Genomic DNA, 21899 nt, shown 5'->3' on the forward strand with positions numbered 1-21899 from the left:
TAACGAAAGCGCTTCGAGTTTGCTTTCGTACGATTAAACTTCCATTCCTCTACAATTACGACGCTTTCTGCAAGCGTCCAAAGTATATTTGCCCGGCATTTAACCGTCAAATGTTGAAACACAATCCCGATAAGTCTTCTCACCCGACTTTTCCTTTTCATTAATCACAGAACTTGGTTGCAGACGGTTAAGGATTGCTCGCATTTTAATTACTAAACGTATTACACTCGTTCCCGTTTATTAAATACAAACTTCCTCGTTGCAGGCTTTTAAGAATCATTGCTCTTAAAGGCAAGGATTCGTTTTATGATTTCGACATTCTTTCTTCCAAAACGAATACAAATCAAAAATTGCAGATCGATGGAGCTTTGTGATTTATCCTTAACTTAGAAACTCAGTAGTAAATTAATATTTTTACTTAGAATTTAACGAAGAAATTTACTATCCCAACAGACTTTACAATATGAATGAATGAAAATTTGATTAACCTAACGTTAGCCATGGTGATTTTAAAGGCTTTGTCAAGGCTCACGCTGGAAATTACTTTGACAGTATTCAGAAAGGCCTCGATAATTAATTCACGGCGTTAACGTGGAAACTTAAATATAGGCAGACTGAATAAAACGCAACGTTAAATTCGTCGTAGCGTGACGAAGTAGCTGTCGTTCATTAATTATCGACTCGAAAGAACGGCGAAGACCCCGTAACTCGTGTAAATTAAGAAACTCGTTTGCATGCTCTTTCGCGAATGACCTTTCTTCCATAGTCTTATCGACTAATGCAAGCACTTTCTTTTGGCGATCGTGAATAATGCCAGGCGACCGACATTCGTTGCAGTTCCGCAAATATCAGCGTTATTGCCTCGAAAATCTGTCGATTTCAACCGCTGGGCACGTAGTCACCGAGCTTATCGCATTTATATTTAACTCTTAAAAGTCGAAAGGCGTCGCCGTTGGAGTATCACATTTATATTATAGGAAACGAAAGGCTGCGGATTTTTATACACTTAAGTGATATTTAAAAGAGAGAATCACGCTTTGTTAGTCTTCTTTTCAAATTTGTAGTTGTACGCTAAATCGTGTGGAAGTTACGTCGACGAAAGACGCGATATTTTAAAAGAATCGTGTACTTAAAGAATTATTTTGAAAAAATACCGAGTACACACAAAAGATATGAAATGTAAATACAACGATTTGAATACAACTTGAATATTTCAATGACACGTGAACTAATAATACAGATCATTTCTGCAACTCATTTCTATCGCCAAATACTTCGATTACGAAAGATCAAAGGTAACCGGGTGAGGTCATCTCTACGGTAATTCCAATTCACCCGACTAAATTGCTCGAACTTTGCCCGTAAAACCGATCTACTTTGAGTTTATTCTCTCGTGGGAAATAGTCCTTCAATTTTTACATCACGTGTATCAAATCCCACCGAGTGCTTCTGTGATAAAGTAATTACGTATTCCTAGATAGAAAAACGGGATGTTAAATTCGTGAACACTAATGGGGCTAATTCGGATCATTTGCAGAGAACGCGAGTCGCTGGTGCAGGCTAGACGGTAATTGGAGCAACTATACCAACTACAGCCTCTGCCGAGATCTCCGCGTGCCAGAGATCGAGGGCAGTGTCGAGGTTATTTCAAATACAATCTACTTCGTTGGATACAGCATCTCCTTGTTTACACTGGTCATCGCCGTTTCTATTTTTCTTTATTGCAAGTAAGTGATTTTCGTTTTGCATTTATTAAAAACTTCAGAATACTAGTAGAATATTAGTAAAAGCTGATACTTGTCTAGAAACGTAAAAAGAAACCAAATTGTACAATATATGTAACATTTACAATTAAGAGATTTCTCTTTATTTCCGAGTAGACGATTTTCGTCTTGAACTTATTAAAGGTGTGAGAAGATTCGTGGAAAGAAAAATTATTATTATAGACTATTAATAAATAGATTACTAAACTATATTTATATAATTACTAAACTATCGTTATAATTTAATGTGAGAGAATCGTCTTGAGATCCATAAGAGGCTTCGAAATTTTCATATAGATTAGATTTTACTTGGAATTTTAACGTAGTATGATAGCGATTTGCATGTACGGTGCACCGTGAAATCGATGAAAAATATTCGTAAACGAATATTCGGCCTTCTATGCATAGGTCGGTCGGCATGTTCAAAGAAACGCGATAGTATCTTTTTGCCCTGTGCACGTTAACGAGCAGGGAAACGACGTTTCACCTGGCACTCGCAATTCTGATCATTTATTAACCGCATCGTTTGAAAGGTGCTGTGTTTCCATCGCCTCCGGAAATGGAGCCTCGCAAAATGGAGCAAACCTTATAACGCATTCTTTCTATTCGTTAAATAAAACCAACGGTCGTTGGATAAAAGCAACCGTCCGTGGGATAAAAGTTCGAATGTAACTGAAAGATAAGCTTTGAAGGATTATTATTCGAGCACAAAAATGGGTTTTACGGGAGAATGGAATTGCGAAATAGAGGAAGCGTAAAATTCCAGATTCGCAAACAAAACGTGTTCGTGATACTGGAATTTGATCGAAAAGTAGATCGAATTTAGATAAATTTAACGAACCATTGTTACGGTTTTCGATTCGGTAAAGGGACGATTATGGGCTGAGTATGGAAGAAGTGAAATTATGGAAATAGTATAAATGAAATTTTCAAAGAGCATCTAGGACAAGTCGGATTGAACTTTTTGAACGTGGTTTAATCGTAATATTTGTTCTTATTTCGTTGCGTGAAGGATGGTGATTACTTTCTTTAAAAACAAATGTAATATTAGTTTTTAATTAATATAATGCGTACAGTAGATGAGAAGTTGAGGGATTTATTGGTAGATGGTAATATGGATGGTTTATTAGTGAATCCTCGAATATTATCGTGAAAATCCAGATGAGATACGAAATTTAGATATTCAGACAAAGCACATATACTATACTCACGGAGCAAAGTAGAAAGGGACATGGGGAAAAAGGAAAGATGAAAAAGTGCAACTGTAATATATGCTGTATATGTATCATCCCTCGGTTTTACTTTACATAGAATTTCAGATCAATTTTTTGAAGCTTCCTATCGCGCGGATCACCCTCGACAGAATCCTATTTCTTCATTCTTCAATTCTCCTACTTTCATTTATCTCCAAGAAACAGCATACACCAGCGTATATTTCCATGAAAGCAAATGGTTTCACTTGGAAGTAAGGCTTACTGAGGGATACTTCAGGCTAATGCAATGGTCGAAAGATAGAATCCACAAACCGATTGTAAAAGCTTCGATTCTGTAGCCGAATCTTGGTCGTTTCTTACAAATTCCTCTCATTTTTCTTACGTGAGATTTAAATATGATAAAGAAATTTATTCAAGGCATTGTTATTAGCGTATAATGTACAAAAATTAATTAGAATCTAATGTACGTATTATATATCTTTATTTATCTTAATCAAAGCAGTCGTCATTGGGGTCGTTTGTAACCAGCTCTTATCAAGTTCTGAGACCGAAATCTATGTAGCAAAGAGGAATTTCAGAAATACAGAGCAAGGAAGGTAATATGAAACTCAGTATAGTGCTCGAATGTACGGAACACGGGATATTTTATTAAGAGTATCTAGGATTGAAACGCACTTCCGTGGTGAATCCGTGGTTTCCGGCGGATATATTAGACTCATGCACACTAAACATCAGTTTTCTCAAAATAAAATGTTAACTCTACCTGGTTTCAACAAAACTATCGTATATTTAATTAAACCAATCTACGCTCGATATTATACATATTTTTCAATTATTAATTTAGATTTTATTTCACAACGTTCTACCACAAGATTAACGACGTGAAAGATATTATTTCCTGCATGACAGGCGTTTTTCTAACTCAAAATATGATAAATTATTACATAATGAATAAATAAATTATATAATCAAAAATAACATAATTAACTTAATAAATGGAGCCTTAATAAATAAACGAAAAGACCTCTAGCAAGAGGAAGAGAATAAGCTGTTTATTCACCATTTTAACGAGAACACGAAAGAAGATCAACAATTATCATGTTTTCTTGATGGCCTATCTCCGAATTAATTTGGAACGTTTCGTAGAAAATTATCTGAAAACATCCTAGTTAATTTTGTTCGTTTGAAACGACGCTGTGCTTTAAATAAATATATTATTATATCGCTCTGTTTCTACGCTGTGAGACACGATATTCTTTTAATACTGCGAGAAGTCTGTTTTCCTCGTTTCTTCTCATCGTTGGAGTTATTGCACGGAATGAAGAAGTAGCTGCACCGTATCCACTTCCGCTTTATAAGTAAAATAACACTGAAATATCGTTTATTATCCATAGCGTGTGCTTTATAAATAATAGTATTCGAACAATAAGTTATTTATTATATTAACGATATATCAATATTCAATAAGACCACCTTTAGTATTATCTTTATATTTAGTCATTAAGAGAAAGGATTGCGAAAACATTAATAATGATTCTGGTCCAGACCGATGACTGACTTTTGTATCGATCAAACGATAAGAAAAGGAAACGAAACAAACACATGATGACATCAGAGATTTTTACATCACCACGAGCGGATTTTGTTTCAAGTATTCGATACGGCTGTATTTCCTTATTTTCGTATCAATCATTGTCGCGTATGTATCGTATATTCGCTTAATAATTAATCGCGTTTTTGCGACCGACCGCATCGAAACACTCTCGTGGCGGTTGAAAGGCAATGGCTGCTGTTAAAAGCATAGCACGGAACAATTTGCTTTAAATCATGCGCTGGAATAAAACTTAATCGGGGAAGAGAGGTTCGACGTGAAATTGTGTATCGGCCTAAAGGCGACCGATGCGATTTAATAAATTCAATCAATTCGAACGTATGGAACCAAATTTATCCCTTCGTACACGTAAATGTTAATCCTGGCCGATTTTGTCCGATTATTTTATAACATCGCCACTGTATTGTTCTGGAACAAGAACGTGCATGTTTCGAGTTATTTCTTTCGAAAATGTAGGTTGGAAGAGTAAGTTAAGGGTTAACATTTGGTATTATCATTTTACGTCCGTATTTTTTTATCAGTATTTTAATTAACTTCCTACAAAAAGATATAAAGCAACCTATAAAGATTGAAAGTTGTTTTGTAATTATAAAACGCACTTCATTCATTCAGTACCTCGAACGAATACAGTTGACTATAATTAATAATGAAACGAAATTTAATAAACGTTATTAACTAACTAATCAAGTTCAAACTTCAGAGGAATCAAATTTAATAGGGACTATGATCTAAACGACTAGGCTGTCCCAGGTGTATTTGGCGACGTCTGACTAATTCGGCGCTGTTCTACTGAAATTATTCAGCGACTGCACATCACGCCGCTTTACCTCTTGTTTGCCAGTGATAAAACTGAGGTCGAACTACCTTAAAACTCACCGACCTGATATTCACCGGAAATTCAATGTACAATCATCGTCTCACCTTTATTTCCATAATATTGTGCCAGTGAAACGTTGCTTGCGAAACAGCGCGATCCACGAGCGTCACATATCTATCTAATTCAAGAATTATTTTACGTCGCATGGAAGTAAATCGCATCGCACGCGGGCCATACGTTGCTGGCCTTCAAAAGTGCAGTGTACAATGTCCCAGCGTATGCTGCGAATTGCAAGAGAGAAACGATCCAACCGAAACGACGAAACTCAAACAAATTTTCAAAGTTATCCGCTGGCTGAAGCCATCAACGCAATGTAAACTTCCGTTTAGTGCCACTGCAACTAACAAATTAATAACAAGCTAACAAACTTGCTGTCACCAGCGGCAAGTGACTTCTCTACGCGTGTAATACTGTTATTAAAATTCTATATTGGATTATGGTGTTGGTCATCGTTATATCTGTACAGAGTGGTGCGGAAGTATAACCAGACAAGAGATGATTCTACGTGAAAAAATGTTATCCACTTTCGACTAATGTTTTCACGTACAAGCATGTCGTGTCCCGTTGTACTACAATTTCCGACTCACCCTGCATAGTATAATAAAATGTTTTTTACATTTAAATGTTATATATATACAAAAATACATTTTTATATATATATATACAAAAATACATATTTATATATATATACAAATGTTATATTACATATACGTAACTATCAAGTCTGTTTGTAAAAAGTTCGCTATAAATTATTACTTGTTTGTTGGAGCAAATATGTCTTCGTTATTAAGATAGACGCATCGTTTCGTTTACGTCGGGTCAGTTAGAACCTAGTTTGCTGCAGTAATTTTGTTTAACACAGAATCACAGACTGCTTAACTTCGAACTGTGTCCGCAAAGAGTCACGGTGATTCATGTACAGGTTTGTTAGTTTCTACGAAACTAGTTACAAAGTGCGTCTAATCATAATTATGGGAGATATTTTTACTTGTATTCATTCGTCTTTGTTATACGTTATTTTGTCTATTTATCCTTTTACAAAAACAGAAATAAGATGAATCGAAACTTTTCTTAACTAATTATTTAATCCACATATACCTATAATTTTTCGAAAACTTCATCATTCGTTCTAAAGAATATTGAGCAGTACGAGCAATGTAGCAAAAGACCGCAAAAATTACTTGATAAATCGTTAACTCTGTTTCAGGGAACTCAGATGCATCAGAAACAACATACACACGAACTTGATGTTTACCTACATCCTTGCAGACCTGATGTGGATTCTAAACAACGTGATGCAGGTATTTTCACGGAAAACACAATATCCTCTGAAACTCTTTAACTATTGAGTAATTAATTTTATTTATTAAATGTATACAGGATGCTGCGGTAATCGCAATACAATCGAGCAGGAAGCAATGCTACGTGAAAAGATAATCGAAAATATAGAATAAAACTTTTCATACGGCGCTTCGCTTCTGGGAAAATCCAACTTAGAAATTTGTCGAGTATACTTTAACTTGCCTAAGTATCGGTTAGGTATGAGTAAACAATAAACGGAAGGTTATTATACCTGTGAAAATATTTGTTCGTTTAAAGCTCCATTTTCAAGAAAATAAGATTTAAATGTGTTTAATTACGAACTGGTCTGATACACGCGCATGATATATTTCCAAATTTCTTTTTCTCGAAAATGTAGCACCTTCTGAAAAGATGATATTCTACATTTGTTATTTATTTCCCAATGTAGTTTAAACCCCTGTCGATTATTTACTCTTGTTCAGTTCGGAATTAGCAAAATTAAAATATAGTTGTCAAATCTCTAAAGCCGATTTTCTCGAAAGCGAAACCTCGTGTGAAAAAATATTATTTCAATCTTTTCTGTTATTGTTTCATGTAAAACCACTGCCTATCCGATACACTACGATTACCGCTCCGCTCTGTACAAACGTAGTTATACTACTATTATTCTGTATAAACGTATGTGTATACTAAGTAGAAACAATACACATACTGCGGTTGAACGATAAAGTATTAAATGAAAAAACCAATTGACGTAATCAGATAGCCACCTACATCCTTTAATTCATGGGAGAAATGAAATTTAGCATTCTTATCGTTAACACTTTGCCTTTATAAAACGGAAGATTATATTTGCTCGAAATAATTGTTCTTTGAGCTCCACTTTCTTTTTTATCACAGAATCCTTTTGTTCTCGAGAACAGACGTAGAAAAGAAATGGAAAGGCTTATTACTTTCGGATAAAAACTATCTACAAAACCTGACCTACAAAATGACGAGAACTAGAATGCCGTCACTTGTTGCAGAAACGTAAAATTAGAATATTTCTTTGGAAGAAAACCTCGTATATTAAATTTTTCCATGAAATTTAGAAAGAAGAAGGGCAAATTCGTCCAGCTTTTTCAACCTAAATTTATTTTGATTTATGTCGATTGAAACCATTTTCCCAATAAAGGTGAACGATACCAATTTTTAAGTTTAAGTATTTTCCTGTTCACAAGTTATCACGCGAAAAAAGTTGCATACTTTGACGTGGTTCCTAAGTTTTTGTATGACTGAAAGAGAAGAAATTCTAAGGAAAGATTCCAAGGATTTGCTTAATATTTTTACCCTCACAATTTCTTCTTCCATCAACTTTTCCAATCGTTACACGGAATTCGAAGCAAACATTTCTTATACTTGTCATAGCGACATTATCAAAAGAGGAAACTTTCAATTTTACACTCCATACGCTGAACTTGGAGCGAAGATTCGTTTCAAACTTCTTGAATGAAACTTCCACGAAAGAATTCTTCGTGTGAGATTTGATCGCAAACTTTCCACAAATACAAATTGCATAAGATTTTACAATAAAATCTGATACAATCGCAATTCTTCAAATTCAACCATATTTTAACACGTTACAATACATTATTATTGCAATATTTAGTACAGAAATTTTAACGAGAATCTTTTTCGTATACTTCGAGAACATTCCGATGCTTTTTTATATGCTGTCTTTGTAGTTACAATTTCAATGAAAATCTGTTCTCGTACACCCGAATAAAACTAAATTTTTTTTGCTTTATCTCCAATACAGAATCATCGTGCTAAAAGAAACTTAAAATATTATGCCAGGAGAAACAGCTAAACTGTTTCAGACACGGACAGGGTATCACGTCGCTAAATTAGTCGAATAGCGTTTTGCTTCACCGACGAGGAACCGGAAATGTGTTTGCTCATCGGTCGCAAAACCTCTGGTAACGCGCTAACGAACCGATAGAAAGGAAAATTAATTACGCCTGCGGAATAGTCGATGCGCGTTTGGTTTTTCGATAATTAAAAGGCCAATACGAACGATGAAATGGTTACGGTGAAATTGGCCTCGCGTAAAATTCAATTCACTGGGCTGCTTTTAATTACCAATTCTTCTACCATTTTTCCCTCTGTATGTGGCCGTCACATAGGAGGAATGCGTGTAACGAGGAAAAAATAAATGTTTCGGTTAAAGGTGATAAGGGTTTTGTGGTAGAAAATACTTCCAGTTGATTTTTTCATTAAGAAATATCGTATCAACTGTAAAAGAAATTTTACTGTTTGTAAAATCATACAAGTGTTTTATTGTTATTATATAATTAGATCATCTCCGATATATTGTGTTTTTCTATCGCTGCAAATTTCGAAAAAATATAACAGAAATAGAGAAATAAATAGACAAATAGAAAGAAATAGAATATAATAGAATTAGAAAAATGAATTATTATAAAATTTATCTAATATATACTACACACTCCGAAACCAACGCTTTCCTATTATTGATTTACCACTAAGAAATTCTAATGACTTACTCGACCTCCTTCGACTCTTTTTCTCTTCCTCGTTTCCATTTTGTTTAACTCATACTTATTCCCTAATATAGACACCATTATAAGTGAAGATAATGGGATTATTTCAGTTCATCTGCAACTACTGCAACTAAAAATGAAATAATAATACTCAGAATTTTATTCAATTATAAATCACAGAAATTCGTAGATTAAAATAATATGCTCTACAATTTGTCTTTCATTTATAGAAACGAAAGAAATTGAGAAAATATAAAAATTCATTTTTTAGGATGATATCTCAAATGTTTAATATGGTACCTCGATACGATAGGTATATGATTTTAATTGGTTTCCCGTTTTAAAAAAATTGAAAAATGTATACACATTCAATTATACTGGATTAAAATATAACAGGTCGGACAGAAACACGACGTTCCATTAAGAAAGATAAAATGTTTACCCTAGATACGATACTACATTTATATGTAAATTAAAATGTTTTATGTAGGTGCTTATACGCGTATAGAAATACAATTTTTCATTACGGATGATAAAATTTGCACACGCATGCCATAGATAATTTTTCTCTTTTTACTCTTTTCTTTTTGCATAAATGCAAAATGGAACATCTCGTCGAGTTGTACGAGAGCGTTGGATCATCGTTCAGCTTAATTTTTAGATTGAACAATTATTCCAGGTGTCCATGCAACCGGACGTGCCAACCTGTATCGTTTTCCTGTCTCTGCTGAATTATTTCCAATTGACTAATTACTTTTGGATGTTCGTAGAAGGTAATCTGATTCGGTCTGTCGATATTACAATTTCGGATTTCGAATCGCGACACTCCTTCTTATTATTTTTCGTATCGAATAATTTTATTCGTGACCTTGAAATTATTTAAATAATCTGTTATTCGTATCAATGATTGTAAATTACACAAATTATATGTAAATTATGTATTTTTATTTCAGGCCTGTATCTGTTCCTACTGGTCGTCAAGACTTTCACAGGCGATAATATCAAGTTGAAGCTGTGTCTTGTTATAGGATGGGGTAAAGTTTCACGACATCATTTTTATTCTTCAAAGCGCTGCTACTCACTCGGTAACTCGGATCAACGAAGAAACACCGTGCAAACTTTGTATTCTTTGTAGAGCAAATTTTACCGGGAACATAAATTTAATGTCTGGAATTGATAATTTTTATTACTCTGGTATTATGTATTTTGAGAACAGCTACGTTTTAACGAATGACCACGCTCGGCGCTGAAATAAATAAAAGAGAAACTGCGTATAAGGAAAGTTTGATTTTAAAATTCGGTATTCCAAATATACCAACCTAATATTTCTTTTCTCGCTCAGCGGAAGATACATATTCGTTCATACTGTGACTTTCCGTGAAATCTATATTCGAAGCGCAGAGAATCTTAATAATCAGGATTTTATGCTTCGACTCGATGAACTAAAAATCAATATCGACTGCTTTGAATTCGCAACGTATCCCCGTTGCAGAAAAAGAACGATTTAGTCACCGAAGCATGCGTACAATCCGACTATGCGAAATTTGGAAAAAAAATTTGTTTATCTTTGCTCTCTAAAATTTATCTTACTTCACACAGTCTGAAATTTTCTATATAATTTTTTATTGTTATCGATTACAATAATCTTAGTCTGTGAACAAATTTTTCTAGCAAAAAACTATTGTGTTTTTAAGTATGCCGTATTATAATTCCAGGAATACCAGTCCTCTTCATCACCATGTGGGCTATCGCCAAATCGTTGGATCAAAGTATCATGATCCAACCAAATCAGGTACGAGAAAATTTACATAAACTTCAAATATTAACAAAAGGTCTAAAAAGACTAGATAACTGGAAAAGAACGAATTGAAATATCTATTGCGTTATTATACGTCGGAATTATTATTTTATTATCAACTTATTTATTAACTTTTTCTCATCTGAATATTTTTGTACCTGGAGTGGTCGAAGCAATCGTTCTTCACAGAGTTCCATCGCGTTTCACAAAAGGTGAAATCTTACGAAATTAAATTAATTAATACGGGTATTTGGAGACTTGTAGAGTATGATTGTATGATTGAATTGTTTAGTCGTGTTCAAATCTCGTCGGGGTCACCAATGTAGAGGACTTGTGTAGAGGATAGTTGATCGTAAGGATTTCAGTTATTTATCAGTTATCAGTTAGTCGCGCGAAGCAGTATCTACCGAGTGTCTGTCAGTTATCAACGAGTTATCAGCGATCTTACTTTGCGACTTATACACTGTCTTAGCGAATCCGTTAGTACGAACGTCTTTGCGAACATTATCTGTACTTATTTATTAACTATTTTAAAATACACATGACAGTTTCAACAACGAGCAATCTCATCATATAAATGTCACGATCAACCTCCTCTACACAAGTCCTCTACAGGTATTTTAAAACCGTAAGATGTAAGAAATATATATAATGCGTGCTTCGCGCCTCATACTACGTACTATAATGACTCACATAAGTATTCATACCACCTTATGAATACTTATTGCCGACTGTGAAAGATTCATGTTATTCTTACACTATATATTTTACAATTCTTATCTATCGAGGACGACAATTGACAATATGAATATTTTTGCTACTTATTGTATTATATGATCAGGGAAAATACCTGACACCAAGATCCTCAAGCTTTCGACGATACCCTAATTTCCTGCTATGAATGCCGATAATATCGAGAAATATCGTAATGTAGGTTTCGAGATACGATCCGCGTTAACACACCGGCGAGGTACGCGATGTGGACGAAAAATAAGGACAAAGAAGAGTAGTCGATACGATGTAACAGGAAGAGGGAAAGATATTCTCAAGGGATGTACGTCAGCAAACGAATTTAATTAAGGACTTTTCACCTTTGTTGAAACCGTGTTCCCACGGTTCAGTTTTAATTCTTCAATCGAAGATAAAATATTACATAGACCTTTCTTCTTTTTTTTTAGTTATTTTACGTGTTCCAAGAGAAGTTTCCAACAATCCAACATGTCTATAATTAAGTAACTTATGTTACGTAATGTCCAATGCTCCGAGTCGTTATTCGCTCCCCAGCGGTTTAAAATTGAGCGTTTAATTCCTAGGAAAAAGACTCATGCATCTGTATCTGCTTCTCTCGGTGTACAGCAAAACTTTCCCGACATCTTACGTAGTAAATAGATAAAGTCAACGAGCTGAAAGAAACCATGAGGGAAAGAAACTGAACGACGCGACATTTGCTAATAAAGTTAACCGAGAATTGGCTTAGTTTCCAGTAGCACTGTAGCCAACAATGTTCACAGGAAGTTGCATTGGGCAAGCACTGTCCCTGGATGGTGTCACATGCTTACGACTGGTTCTACCAAGCCCCCGCTATTTTGGTGTTATGCATCAACGTGATGTTTCTTTTCATGATAATGTGGGTGAGTACATATACTTAAACGGCCGATTTTTTCTCTTTTTTTAACATCTGAGGTAACATCAACAACACGATCGTCAGCAACGAAGCCCTGTCAGTGAAACAATTAGATTTTATGGTAAAAGCGTAAGCGAATGTTACTTATAGTTAAACACATTATTTTACAAAATATGATACCCATTAAATTTTATCTCTATCAATCATCGCCATCTTTCAGAAGTACAATTCTACTTATTTTATTTTATTTTATTTTATTTTATTCTCCATCTAAACTTTCCTCTGTCTAATCATCGCTACAACGATTCTTCGTTGCAGGTGCTGATAACAAAGCTCTGGTCAGCGACGAACGCAGAAACCCAGCAGTATCGAAAGGCGAGTAAAGCGTTACTCGTGTTGATACCTCTCCTTGGGGTAACTTACGTGCTGGTACTGACGGGACCAACGGAGGGTCAGGTTGCTAATGCATTCTCTTACACTCGAGCCGCGTTCCTTTCTTCGCAGGTAATGCAACTGAAAGATATATCTCGTTACAAGAACTAGCTTGCCTCACTGTATAAAATCTCGAAAAGGGTCTCATCTGTAGCGCGTTACTTTTCCTTTTGATGAAACATGGATACATTTCTTTCCGTGGACTCTCTGTAATCGTTGCTTTCCCTTTATTCCCTTTATCTCGTATCTCGTCTATTTGAACGTTTCTTTGTACACTAACGTGTAAATGTATGCAAACACTTGCGTATTTTCGATAGAACATAACTTAATTATAGAATTATAAATAAAAAATTCCAAGACAGTTTTATCCTTTGTCAAACCCATCGTAGAATATTATAACACGATACAATTTATTCTTAAAATTTATTACGCAATGAAAAGATTAAAATCTATGTTAATTTATACGTATATATTTATACGTATTCGAATGTAATATTATTTAAAAATTATGTCACAGATTTTGCACTCGTTTATACATTACCAAACCTCGAGTAACCCTCTATTAATTAATCCATATATTCGATCAAGAAGCGGCAATTTTCTTCCTCTTTGACAAAATTTATAATCGAGGAAACGCTATTGAGTTTTTGAAAGCGAAATTGTTCGAATTAGAAAAATCAATTTGTTGGTTCGTCGGTATTCACAACTTCAGACACGAGAAATTTTAATCTCTCACTTCTTATTATCTCTTCCTCCTGGAGATGATTTTATTCTCACTTTTCTAGTGCCAGGACTTCTGTCTGCAACGATAAGAAACATATGTCGTAAAGTGTTGTTATAAAGTAACGTAGACTAATACAAGAAACAGAACACTCCACAGATAGTTAGAAATTTCCTGAATAAAAATTTGGGAAAGGAAGTTTTCAAACGAAAATGAAATTTTCGCATCAAAACATTAAGACAATATTTATTCAAAACGTTTTCCTACACACCGTATTAACAAATATTTGGAAAGTATTTATCCAAAAGAATTTTCTATTCTCCGTAGGTTTGATCCATAAAAAACTATACGAGTCCCTTACAAAATACGCGGTAAAGTTACAAAGTTTATATTCTTCCATAAATCTTGTTACTTTGGTTATTTTATTTTATCTTGAGATGGCAAGCTTCAAAGCCACGTCGATCCAAGCATATTTAAAAGAATCTGGCATTCACAGAACTTTCATATAAAACAGAATACGTAGGAACCCGTAATTTGATAAACGCATGCTCAAGCTACCGATAAAGTAATCGCACGCATTAGTATCTTCTGCAAAGTTTCTTTTTTAATAAAGTTACTTTATCGACTTTTCAACGTCAAAGTTCAAAGCTTAAATGGATAAAATACTTCGAAAGGAACTATGCATCCTTAGTTTCCTTATCTTGGAAAGAGAGAGGAAGAGTGGGAGAGTGGGAGAGTGGGAGAGAAGGAATAAAGAAAGTTTGGATGTATTACGAATTTCAAAGAATAGACTAGGAAAAGATAAATTAAATTCTTAAAAGGATGGAGAAACAGTTCTCTGGCAAATTACACGATAAGATAAAGAAAAGCTTCGACGTCAAAGATTAAAAATCATCTTAATGCACATAGTATACTTTAACGAGTACTTGATATTTTCAGGGCCTGTTCGTCGCGTTATTTTACTGTTTTCTAAACACCGAGGTTCAAAACACAGTGAAACACCATATCGAACGATGGGCAACAGCTCGCGATCTGGACACAGAAAGAAGGTATTATAACAATTGGTCTCCCCGTTCGAGAACAGAGAGTATAAGGTATTCTATTCCCTTATTGCTTAATTATTTAATTTTCTTTTGTGTTCTTTCGTCACTCAATATTTCGTTCGAAGAAATCAGCGAAACTTCCTATGCAAACTGCGTTCACGTGATTGTTGCACATCTAATGATTAATTTAGAAGAACTGTAGAAAATTAAAACGCTTAAATGGGGACGATTTAGAATGGTTAATCGCTTTTCGAAGTCGTTAATGGTGAAAATTTACAGATTGTACTGCCCACCATCAAACCCATACAGAAAAAGGGATTCATCCGTAAGCGAGACGACCACAACAACCGTAATAGGATTAAACTCGACGACCACATTCCTAGATAAATCGAAAAAGGCTATCTCGGAGGATCTGAACGAATAGGAACGATTCTGATCTCGCCAATGGACCGATTAGAACCATTATCGAAGAATCTGTTAAACATTCTTCTTTTGAAAAAATATTCTTAAGCAAATCAAGGTCTAAGAGATACCAATCTTCTTTCTTTGCTTGTAAGTGTCATTTTCTTTTCATCTGATCGTCAAAGGAAGAAATAATTATTTGGGAAGATGGAGAATTGTTATTTATTATTTGAAGGAGGTTTACGTTTGCCAGTGTGAAATATTTTGAGCAAGAATATGTATAAGAAAGTAAATTGATTGTTATGAATTTTACAAATGTTAGAAACGAAAGGGAAGTAGTCATACTTTGTCACAGAATTGTTCGTAAAATAATGGAAATTAAAAAGTTAAACATATTTATATATTATGATTTATACTTTTTAATATGTTTTCACCTTTTTTCATTTTCAAAATAAAACTAATTTTTATTATTCTGGAATTAGCATTTTTTCAATATAGTATTTGTATAAATTAATTGCATTGTAATATGATAGAAATTGATTGTGAATGGATGATTAAATTTCCTTTTTTTGATACGATTTCTTTCTTTCATTGCCAAAATATACACGTAATATACGCGGAAACAAATGAAATAAAACGATGCTTTGGAAAAAGTGACGACATTCGATCTTTTTAGTTTTGTTTTTAGTTTCATTTTCAATTTCGCAATCAACCATCTCATTTCCAAGATATTCATAAAATTACCGGTAATTAAATTAACTTTACAATTGATATTTTCCTAAGATGTACTTGATATATGCGTCAAACTATTTAATGTATAAAATATAAAATCTTTCTCTTGTGAAATAACAAGTCTCCTGAGGACTCTTAAACTCCTGCTAGTTTTGTTAAAGCACAAACAAACAAAAACAACGCCGGATATATCTCTAAAATAAAAATATTAGATTTCTCTCTCCCGTCAATCGTAAAATTTGCTTTAAAACACAGAAAAACGAACAAATCCACAAGAATATTTCTCAGATCTTTAGTGCTCCACAACAGCGTCATTTTCAAGGGAACAATATATCGTATTGATTCGTCGTAAGGAATGGTTGAAGAAATTAAAAAAGATCTGAGGATATACAACAATGCATCGATGCTTTTATTTTGAATTACCATTTTCGTTGGGAAAAGGGTAGCCTCACATTCTTGCCCATTCACACGTTCCATTCGTGCCTCGCCACTTTCGCCTCCTCCACATTCGCTTCACTCCATTTTCCCTTCTGTTCTTTTTTATTCTCCTTTTCCTTTTTTTTTTTTTAGTATTATTTTTTTAATCTCATTACTTCGTTTCACGTCTGTTCAGCTCAAGAGAAACACGAACGCGTTCAAATCAGAGGGAAATCAATTTCCCTGTTTAAATTCTACGACACCCATCATCAAACTTCCACAAGTGGACTCCTGTAAAAAAGAAAAATCCGTGAGAATTCTTTTTTTTATTCTCCCTTTTTTCTATGGTATATTATCGATTTTTTTCGTCGTTCTATTATCGTCAAACGTAAAAATTTCGATTTTCTGAATTGAGAATTTGAAATCAAAGTTTGCAGCGTAAAAGGACAAAGAAATTCCGGAAGAGAAATTAGCAATTCAAACTGGGTGATAGTTCTAGAAATGAAATACCGTTAATATACATATATATGTTTTACTTTCTTCTTAAATGTATTTTATTGTTTAATAATAAATGTACTAAATATATAATAATATATAGATGTTATAAATTAATAAATATATTAAAAGTGTTTTATTATATTTTTATATTTATTATATACGTATATGTGTACTTATAGTTAAAAAGTGGAAAACTGCTTTGTACTATTATTAAAATTTTCTGCTATTCTACCCAGTTTCGATTGCGATTAAAAAAAAGGATAAAAGAATCGTTAAAAATAGCTCTATTGTCAGAAACGTGCATTAGCATCGCTGTATGTGTTGATATCTCTGGTGCGAATTTAATTATTTGGAAAAGAAAAAGGGCAGAATTTTTTAATCGTAAATGAACTTCGTTAAGTTACCTTGCATGCGAAAACATATTATACATATCCGCACAAAAAACTATTTCAACACAAAAACTTGCCTACTACACCGTTAGGTATTTACGTTTGTCCATAATTGACATTTAAAAATTATAAAAAAATCAATTAAAACAATAATAAATAATACGTTTAAGGAAAATATATCTTTTAGCTTCATCGTGTTACTATTACAAATTTATGATCGTCCTTGTTAAATATCATTTTTGTTTTGAAATATAAATAAAAAAAGTATTTGTAAGTAAGTAAAGTATTTGTATCAATATTTTAATAAGAGAGAAAAAGTATTTATTATTATAACAAACTGTTAATGAAAACATTATTTATTTTGACTCCATTGCAAGCATGAAAGCTTTATTGAGTATCGAAAATATATTGTAAATACTTATTAACAATCACTTCCGTAAAACGTCGGGCATCACTATATTCCCAAGTCCGTGTACATATCGCAAACTTTTCCATTTCACGTTATTTAGTGATATCAAATGACCGACTATCGTATTTTACATGTATCAAGATTTATAAAACATGTTAAAAAATATCGTACGTGATGCGTGTGCTTGTATCTATAAAAAAAGTTTCAAGAACATTACAATGATCGACACTGTATTAGAAACAATTCGTTTCGATTATCTTTGGAGCAAAATATATATATATATATATATATACACATATATATGTGTGTGTGTATGTGTGCATAAAAGAAAAATAAAGTAATATTATGCCCAATAGTAACAGGAGAATACGTTACTCGGGGTTCAAATTTTGTCCAAAGATCCAAGAAGATAATTATTTTTAAGTAGCTATGAGGTGAAAGACCGAAGAAATGGTACCTGATATGTCGTAAAACTTTATTTTTGCGTTGAAATATAATCAAATGAACTTATATTTTGTACAGATTAAAGTTTAACATAAGTTAATCAGTCCAAAACTATTAATATTAAACAGGCTAAAAATGATAGGAAAATGAAAATATATTGAATAATATCAAACACATTTAATAACCATGAAGCGATATATAATTTAAAAATTTTCTGAGAAATATATGTGTATAATATAATATAATTTAAAACTTGTATAAAATTTGTAAAATATTCGATAATTTTTAGTAAATAAATGTACTATAATTTCGTTTCATTTGTAAAAATGGTACAATGTAAAACATCAGATAAAATAACGTAACAGATACATGATCTTTGGACCTTAAGAAATCACCCCCTAAATAACGCTATCACTTAACATTTATTTTACTATGAATCAGGCGATCCGTGTATGTTTATTAAATAACTTCATATATACAAATTTGTATAGAGACAAATTAGAGAAGAGTCATGAATGGTATATGTTATTCAATGTGTTGTCGTTTTAAACTACCATTTAATATATGCCTATCGATGTAAGAACGCAGTTCTATTAAGACAACATGTCTTATGTTACGGTAAATTGGACTAAATTGTTTACGATAATAAATTCATTCGATAAAAATGATTAGATGCCGTCTATCACGAACTACAAATATATACCATAAGCAGTCGAAAGGATTTTGACTTTCTTTTCAGTGGAGAACAAATTTATCAAGCTAGATAGTTAAAATGCGTATTGTTATTGTTACTGAAAAGGAGACTAGTTTGCAATTACAATTTTTAACAACAAAAACACAACTGAATCTTACACAACAGAATCAACAGGATAAATTTTGAATAAAATTTAAAAATATTAAAAATTAAGAGAAGAAATGTAATCTTCTATATGGAATGTCATAACGAAAAAGCACAATGTACTAAAAAAAAAAACGGTACTATTGTTTAGATTACAAACCTAATATATATATGAATTATCTTTGTTTTCCTTCACATCCAATGTTAATTTAATATTACATTAACAACTGATGTAATGTTCACATTGTTATTGTGACCACTTTATGTAAGACCTAACAATACTTTGTACAAGTTTTATGATACAAATATATTACGACAATTCAGTTTATATACCATATAACATTATACTTTTAGTGTTACACCTTTTATGGATTAAACCTTTTCTTGTAGAAGGCAATGATTTTATTTATATGTAATGTCATTGATAAAAGAATCTGACTGCTTTCAAATCCAAAAATTTTTTTTCACATGGTACTGGGAAAATAGAAATCTACACACTTATGCACCTCCATCAACAAACATACTTCACACCAATTCACTTTGAAGGTATTAACCTCGAAGTATCCTCGTGATTCTGGTAACTTGGTTTTCCATAAGTGAACGGCAAATATCTGTATTTGATCATATGCTGCAAATCAATTTCAAATTCATTATTTTATATTTTTAAATATTTTTTACTCAACTTCATCAATATATTTAATATTATATTACCTTTATTTGACGTTTCATAGTAATGCAAAATAGTGTTATGAAGTACATGACAAGTATGGGCCAAAATACTGGTACATTGAAACAATCAAACATAGTACATATCATAGCAATAATTGTAGATTTCATCACAGAATACCAGAATTTAAATTCAGGTAACCTTCTAATAAATGGTCTAAACTCTTCGTTAGATCTTGTAGGTAATTCTGGTCCTTCACCATCTATCAAGAAAATTCTGTTAAAAGTGTGTTGTAGAAATGGAAGTGAAATTTGTTTAAGTACTAAAGTTACATGAAAGTATAATTCACTAAATAAAATTCTACCATCATAATTTCTATTTAATTTCATTTCATATTAATAACTAATAATTTTCATAAATTTATATGCGCTTACCATCAAAATCCATTCCAGGATCAATTTTAGGAGTAAGGAATGCTATGAATAAATTTAGGTGATAAATTGCTAGTGCATATGTAACAATGTACCATCCCTAAAAAGTATGAGAATATATTTAAATTTATAAAGAGAAGAGAAGAGAATATATTTTAAGCTTTAACTTACCTCTGATAAAAGTATACGTAAAGAAAAAACAAATACTAGAAAAAAAGCCACTGTCCATCTTGACACTACGTGAGGAGTCCAAAGGTCCAAATATCTTTGATATAACTGTAATAAAAATACATGTATTTAACAATACATATATACATATATATTATATTTGAAATACATATTTAACACATTAGCACAATTAGGAACTACAATTAACAATAAAACAAAATATTTCAAAAAATAAAGCTTCAAGAAGTATAACTAAGTACCTGTGATATTCTTCCTATTGCTTGAATAAAAACATTTCGTCTTGGAGGACCACCCAGATGCTCATCTTGCATCATTTTACCTTTTTACAATAAAATTTTTATTTTAATCATGATTATAAATTCATATGTATATTGCAATATTCCTATTAAAACATCTTCAACTAAACTACATACTTATAGCAACATTTCCTATTTATTACATAAATACTATAGTTTCACAAATAAAATATTACATTATACAAAGATATTCTTAACCCCTTAAATATGTAAATAAATAATGAAATTGGAAAAACAGATAAGAACCAAATATAACTATAAAGAATTAAATATTAAATACTTTACTGAAATCATAAACTTAAAAGTAAAGAACAAAAGTAAATAGAAAAGTTATTAGAAAAAGACATTAATATATATATATATAGCGGAACTTATTATATATATATATATAATAAGTTCCGCTTGTATTAATAAATCTAATTAAATATTTCATCGTCATTATGAATACATTACTTTTTTATATTACTAAATATATTTTTGCAAATAAATCTAAACAAAAAATATACAATATGTCTTGAAATGAACTCCGGCAAATGTTACAGATCCAATTAGATAAGAAATCCAATCAAAGTGAAAAATACTTGTTGAACATTCGAATAAATAATAATTCGCATGTACAAATGCAATTTGATAGTTTAAGAATATTGCTAATATACCAAATTATTAACATCAATTATAAAAACGAATTCAAGGTTGCTAGAATTTAAGACTTCCTCAGTAATAGTTTGATCGAACCTTATATCAAACGATAACTTAAAATTTGCATGAAATTTCAGACCTCTATTCATTAACTATCTCAATATATTTTGGGAAGAAAGTGCAAACATTCATGTTTAAGAAATTAATACTATTTTCACAAATTCCGAAAAGTACGAAATAAACTAAACGATATGCACATAACCTCCTCATTTTACAATTATCTTGAGTTCAATTATAAATCGCAGGTAAATCGGAAATGAATAACATTTACCTAAAGTATTTATATGTTTTCAGCCAATTTTCGCGACTAATTCGCTGTTTATTCGGTTAAAAAAATAACACGTCAAAACATTAATGGCATACTATGATTAGACGTACTATAAAATTTGCAAGGTGTTTCAACTTATCTCCTGGTAGTATTGTATCCCAAGTGTATATGACCATTAAATCTGATTCTTATGTAACGAATTATATGATTTACATTAATTTGTGATTGGTAACATGTACCGAGGTGATTTTTTCATTAAGTAATTCGCTTAATTACTTCTAAATATTTATC

At 32.3% G+C, this 21899-nt stretch overlaps 2 protein-coding genes and 1 long non-coding RNA gene across 13 annotated transcripts in view; 1 reads left to right on the forward strand and 2 right to left on the reverse strand.

The window, feature by feature from the left end:
* Dh44-R1 (Diuretic hormone 44 receptor 1) overlaps nucleotides 1-15732 on the forward strand; it is a 76346-nt gene extending 60614 nt beyond the window's left edge. For 2 of the 3 annotated variants that reach the window (XM_076627936.1, XM_033349408.2), the window contains 9 exons: nucleotides 1538-1727; nucleotides 6674-6767; nucleotides 9991-10084; nucleotides 10265-10345; nucleotides 11027-11103; nucleotides 12621-12740; nucleotides 13052-13237; nucleotides 14826-14980; nucleotides 15209-15732. In XM_076627936.1, coding sequence (XP_076484051.1) covers nucleotides 1538-1727; nucleotides 6674-6767; nucleotides 9991-10084; nucleotides 10265-10345; nucleotides 11027-11103; nucleotides 12621-12740; nucleotides 13052-13237; nucleotides 14826-14980; nucleotides 15209-15353 — 1142 coding nt within the window. In that variant the 3' untranslated portion in view covers nucleotides 15354-15732. The remainder of the gene's footprint in view (nucleotides 1-1537; nucleotides 1728-6673; nucleotides 6768-9990; nucleotides 10085-10264; nucleotides 10346-11026; nucleotides 11104-12620; nucleotides 12741-13051; nucleotides 13238-14825; nucleotides 14981-15208) is intronic. The other variant, XM_033349407.2, reaches the window with a different exon arrangement.
* Nucleotides 8709-10789, reverse strand: LOC143305168 (uncharacterized). The gene is made up of 3 exons (XR_013061896.1): nucleotides 10631-10789; nucleotides 10394-10557; nucleotides 8709-9441 (listed from the first exon to the last, which is right to left on the reverse strand). It is a non-coding gene; the product is annotated as an uncharacterized LOC143305168 (long non-coding RNA).
* Nucleotides 13552-21838, reverse strand: LOC117165907 (protein RER1). Of its 9 annotated transcripts, none has more exons than XR_013061895.1 (8): nucleotides 21612-21767; nucleotides 20585-20664; nucleotides 20328-20432; nucleotides 20160-20256; nucleotides 19770-19987; nucleotides 19613-19686; nucleotides 16657-16771; nucleotides 13552-13965 (listed from the first exon to the last, which is right to left on the reverse strand). XR_013061895.1 is itself a non-coding variant. In XM_033349411.2 (7 exons), the coding sequence occupies exons 2-7, from the start codon at nucleotides 20657-20659 to the stop codon at nucleotides 13947-13949; spliced, it is 588 nt and encodes a 195-aa protein (XP_033205302.1). In that variant the 5' UTR covers nucleotides 20660-20664; nucleotides 21612-21767; the 3' UTR covers nucleotides 13552-13946. The 9 variants fall into 9 exon arrangements, 7 of the variants coding, with proteins under 7 accessions (XP_033205302.1, XP_076484055.1, XP_033205300.1 ...); XR_013061894.1 differs by having other exon boundaries at nucleotides 16487-16771; XM_033349411.2 differs by lacking the exon at nucleotides 16657-16771.
* Between the last annotated feature and the right edge of the window lie 61 nt (nucleotides 21839-21899).

Source organism: Bombus vancouverensis, chromosome 3 (genome assembly GCF_051014615.1).
Source record: "Bombus vancouverensis nearcticus chromosome 3, iyBomVanc1_principal, whole genome shotgun sequence".
Lineage (NCBI taxonomy): Eukaryota > Metazoa > Arthropoda > Insecta > Hymenoptera > Apidae > Bombus > Bombus vancouverensis.